Source organism: Acanthisitta chloris, unplaced genomic scaffold (assembly GCF_000695815.1).
Source record: "Acanthisitta chloris isolate BGI_N310 unplaced genomic scaffold, ASM69581v1 scaffold16836, whole genome shotgun sequence".
In the NCBI taxonomy this organism is placed as follows: Eukaryota; Metazoa; Chordata; class Aves; order Passeriformes; family Acanthisittidae; genus Acanthisitta; species Acanthisitta chloris.
The window spans coordinates 1-5,114 of NW_008678892.1; the positions used below are offsets into that span (position 1 = coordinate 1).

Here is a 5,114-nt window from a genome sequence, read left to right on the forward strand (position 1 = left end):
GCTCTCAGTAACTTCCCTTACTCCCCTCCCTCACTTCCTACTTGGCAAAAGCATCAATCAATCCATCAAACCTGGTGTGCTAGGTGAGCCCCAACAGCAGCCACAGCTGAGTAGTATGGGAAGGTCTGGTTACAGTTCATCCCTGTCACACACAGGCTTAGGAGCATGGCCAAGCTGAAGCCACTGAGCCACTGCTTTGTATCCTCCTTGAAGTGCAATGCAGTTGACTTCACACCAATCATGATGTCGTCCTTCTTATCCTGCAATGAAAGGAGGAATCAGCAATGAATCCACAATCCAACACCACTTCACATGGAAAACAGAAACAGAGTCCATGCTTAAATGTCCAGTACTTCTGACTAGGAACCCAATTTAAGTGCATTTGTATGTCCCTCCACTAATATTTAAATTAGAGGGTTGGTCTTTGAGGGTGGTGAGACCCTGTCCCAGGGTGCCCAGGGAGGCTGTGGCTGCCCCAACCCTGGCAGTGTTCACAGTCAGGTTGGCTGAGCCTTGAGCAACCTGCTCTGGTGGGAGGTGTCCCTGCCCAGGGCAGGGGGCTGGGACTGGGTCATCTCTAAGGTCCACTCCAACCCCTAAGATTCTATGGTTCTTTAGAGCTGCTTTAGCAGACAAGAGCTGTTACCAACCTCAAAGTTATTTACATAAGTACACAAAGTACATTTTCCTTCCACCTTTTTGCCTGATAGGTAAAACATTTGCAAACAGCAATAAAACATCCAAGAGCTGAGACTTTTTTTGGTGCTGTTTTTGCTCAGCTGAGGGTGAAGAGCTGCAAGGAGTTCGTTCTGCTGTTTGACAGCTGAGGTGTAAATTAAACACACAAACTAGGTTGTGTGTTCAAACACAGATATCTGAAATCTCTCACTGGTACTCCACCTGATGTGCATAAATGGTGTCGTACACCAAGGTCCACATGACTCCAGCCAGGTACAGGGGTGCGCACACAGACCACTCACATGAGCCTCTGATGGCAGACCAGCCAAGAAGGGCTCCCCAATTAAATGTGAGACCTAAAAATACAGGAATAGTTTTAAAAAAAAACACAGAAAAATGTTGCAAGAATGCCAGGAGCAGTCTAAGTGACAGGTACAGCATTAAATACTGTTTGTTCAAGGGTATATCATATCAGCAGCTTTGTGCATAGTTCTGGCATCTAATCTCCTACCACTTCTTTTCAGGCAGGTGACAAATCTCCCATTCAATCCTCTGGACATAGAAGGAGAAATACATATGCCAAACGTTTTGCCCTAAATTAAACTTGACTCATTAATGTGGGGGAACATTTGCACAGAACTATTCCAGGATACTCAAACAACAGGTCTGAAGTTAAAATGCTTAGATGTCAGTGGAGCAAAAGGTGTCAGTATAAGTGGCTTCAGAGGAGCACACAGCAGGACTTCAGGGTTGGAAATGACAATTTTGGTCTAAAACCCTGAGGACAGCTGGAGTGTTAGGGCTAAAATACAGACATGTTGTAGTAGCTCATCAGTACCAGCACCATCAGTATTGGTACAGGATAGAGGCTGAAGACTGGAATGCAGCACAAATCTGTATTTAAGAATGGTTTTGAGACCACCCCAAAACTGAAGCTCATTCTCAAATGACAAATATTTATTTTCTCCCTGCCTTTCTTCCTCCATCAAAACAAGGAACTGGTTTATACCCAGACCAAACCAAACCCACACATCAATCCTTAGGCATGCTATAAGTAAAGAAGCTTCTAGCACAACAGAATGTTTTTACTTTGATATAAAGTTATAAAAAAATCAAATTGTTAACACTCATATACTAATTTGCAAAACACCCCAAAAACTACATCTGAAAAAAAACAGTAAATCTATTTCTAGCTCACCCAGAACTAGCTGTGGCCAGTATGTTATTCTCTTCATCAGAGGGTAGGTGACCACAAGGGACAGTGATGCTGCTCCCAGAATGATGCTGCAAAAGGTACCAAGAGGATTATTGTTAGCCAGACTCCAGAAGCAGAGCAGCATTGCAGAAACTGAACATGGCACTGAACTAGTTCTTTCACTTTCAAATACAATCCCATGACTGGTAATCTGCTCCCTCTGCTCCCAACACCTTTTCTGCTCAAACTGTGCTTATCTCTGGACCCAGAATCCAATTTTAAGGACCAAAAGATAACTCATACATCACCTGTAGTAATTCAGACATAGAAGCACACAGAGAGCCAAGCTCAGCTGTCCCCCAAGGAAAACCAAGGACTGGAAAGTGGAGATATCTCCAGCTGCCAGGGGTCTACTGGCTGTCCTCACAACCTGGAAAATGGAAGTAATGTTAGCACCAAATCCAACAGAGAATGACAGAATGGGTTTGAAAAGGTCTTAAAGGTGATCTCATTCCAACCCCTCTGCCAAGGGCAGGGACACCTTCCACTAGAACAGATTCCTCAGGGTCTCATAACATAACACCTTCCAATGTCTCTTAGGACTGAAAGTCACATCACTGCATGGAGGTGCAAAAGTAAACAGAAGTAGGTCACAGGATGCATGAGATGTGGTTCCTTCAGTGACACAAAGCTAGCAATATCACCACAAATCTCTCAGCAGCAGTGCTTGTTTGGGAGCAAGTCCAGAGCAGGCCATGGAGCTGCTCAGAGCACTGGAGCATCTCCCCTGTGAGGACAGGCTGAGGGAGTTGGGGCTGTTGAGCCTGAAGAAGAGAAGGTTGTGTGGAGACCTCAGAGCACCTTCCAGGAGCTGAAGGGGCTCCAGGGAAGCTGCAGAGGGATCTGTGTTAGGAGCTGCAGGGACAGGACAAGGGGCAATGGGCACAAATTTAAAGAGGGAAATGTAGGTTAGATATTGGGAAGAAGTTTTTCCTGTGAGGGTGGTGAGACACTGTCCCAGGTTGCCCAGGGAGGCTGTGGCTGCCCCAACCCTGGTTCCCAGCCCGGGTGGCTGAGCCTTGAGCAACCTGCTCTGCTGGGAGGTGTCCCTGCCCAGGGCAGGGGCTGGGGCTGGGTGATCTCTAGAGTCCATTCCAACCCCTAAAATTCTATGATTCATACAGGCTTTAAAAACTAGGGCAGAATTAAAGTGCCACTTGAGTGCAGTGAGGCTGATTAGAAACCCTGAAGGCATCTTGTCTATCAATTTTATCACCTTAGGAAGGAAAATAAAATCAGATTTATAAAGCTGTCAGCTAAATATCCTCATTTCAAGCAGCAGTTCTGTGCTTAAATGGAGAACAGGGTTACAATACATAAGGCTCCTCTAGTGCACATAACCATTGCTATGGTGATGTATCATCAGGTACTTCTGTGCATGCAGAACTGGAGTCAGGTTCTGCCTGCTGAGCTCAGAGGGCACTCTGGAAAAGGCCTCATAGCACTGACTTTGCTCTGAGACCATTTAGATGTCATAGAATCATAGGATTTTAGGGCTTGGAATGGACCTTAGAGATGACCCAGTCCCAGCCCCCGGCCCTGGGCAGGGACACCTCCCACCAGAGCAGGTTGCTCAAGGCTCATCCAACCTGGCTGTGAATATTGATACAGGAGTATTTTGAATACTGATACAGTTGGTACAGGAGTATTTTGAATACTGATACAGGAATACTTTGAATACTGATACATGTCCATACTGATAAGGAAGCAGATTCCAGAAAGGCAACTCCTCCTCCCCTGCCATGGTAGGACTTGGAGAGTTATTCAACAAGTGATGGGTAAAACACACGGACAGCATTGCTTGAAGCATATTGAATGGTCTGAGAGAGAAGGAGTGAGAGGTAAAGTTGATGTACCAGGAATGATGTGCATAGACATGTCTAAAAACACTTGAAATCTATAGTGTTTTCACTTTAATTTCATACTCTAGAGCACCACAATTTACATTCAAACAGCCTGGGAGGTTTAAATTTTAAACCACGTTGGCCTAGAATTATGAGTGAAGTCATTAAGCATTGCCTTAATATCCTTTTTACTGCATGGAACAACTTCTACAATTGCAGCAGGGAAAAGAATGTTAAATATTTGCATTTGAGTAATATATAATGGCTGTTTTCTATTTCTTGGGGAGAAATGAAAGAGCCCTTAATTCTGCTGTTGACATTTGTTTCTCGCTAATGGGATTTTCAGAATCCAGACCCATTGGTCTGGAGTCAATAGAATGAATAGAATGTTAAGAGGTTGGAATGGAGCTTACAGATCATCCAGCCCCAACCCCTGCCCTGGGCAGGGACACCTGCCACCAGAGCAGGTTGCTCAAGGCTCATCCAACCTGGCTGTGAACACTGCCAGGGTTGGGGCAGCCACAGCCTCCCTGGGCAACCTGGGACAGGGTCTCACCACCCTCACAGCAAAAACTTCTGCCTAAGATCTAACCTAAATTTTCCCTCCTTCAATCTGTGCCCATTGCCCCTTGTCCTGTCCCTGCAGCTCCTAACACAGATCCCTCTGCAGCTTCCCTGGAGCCCCTTCAGCTCCTGCAAGGTGCTCTGAGGTCTCCACATAACCTTCTCTTCTCCAGGCTCAACAGCCCCAACTCCCTCAGCCTGTCTTCATAGGGGAAATGCTCCAGTCCTCTTAGCAACTTGGTGGCCTCCTCTGGACTTGCTCCAACACTTCCATGTCCTTCTTACATTGAGGCACCAGACCTTATTACAGTCCTAGACATGAAAATGTTATGTAAAACAAAATGATTTCTACTCTTTTAGGAAGAATGAAGATGAATTAATTGCACTCAGCTAGAAACACAGAGAACTTTCTGAAGCTGGAGCCTTATTGCCTGTGCTCAATGAGGAGTCACTGCTGATGCCGGAGATGAGCAGACACACACTGGGTTCATTTCCACCCTTCTCTGCCCTAGTCCCTGCACACCCGCGGTGGTTTCTGCACCTTTCTGTCGTAGTCGCGGTCCCACATGTCGTTGATGGTGCAGCCAGCCCCGCGCATCAGCACAGCACCGACGCCGAACAGCGACAGCATGTGCCCGTCGGGCAGGCAGGCCAGCCCGGCCGCCAGCGCGATGCTCCAGGAGCACGGCAGGTACAGCAGCCACGTCCCTGCGGGCACGGGAGCCAGGGGTGAGCAGGACGGGAGGGATGGGACCCCGGGACGGGACCAGAGA

At 46.9% G+C, this 5,114-nt stretch overlaps 1 protein-coding gene across 1 annotated transcript; it reads right to left on the minus strand.

The window, feature by feature from the left end:
- Nucleotides 1-65: 65 nt before the first annotated feature.
- Nucleotides 66-5,049, minus strand: COQ2 (coenzyme Q2 4-hydroxybenzoate polyprenyltransferase; the record flags this gene model as incomplete). Its single annotated transcript, XM_009077100.1, has 5 exons — nt 66-260; nt 901-1,034; nt 1,877-1,962; nt 2,182-2,303; nt 4,883-5,049. Coding segments are annotated over 5 exons (704 nt in total), but the record flags the coding sequence as incomplete, so codon positions are not given.
- Nucleotides 5,050-5,114: the final 65 nt, after the last annotated feature.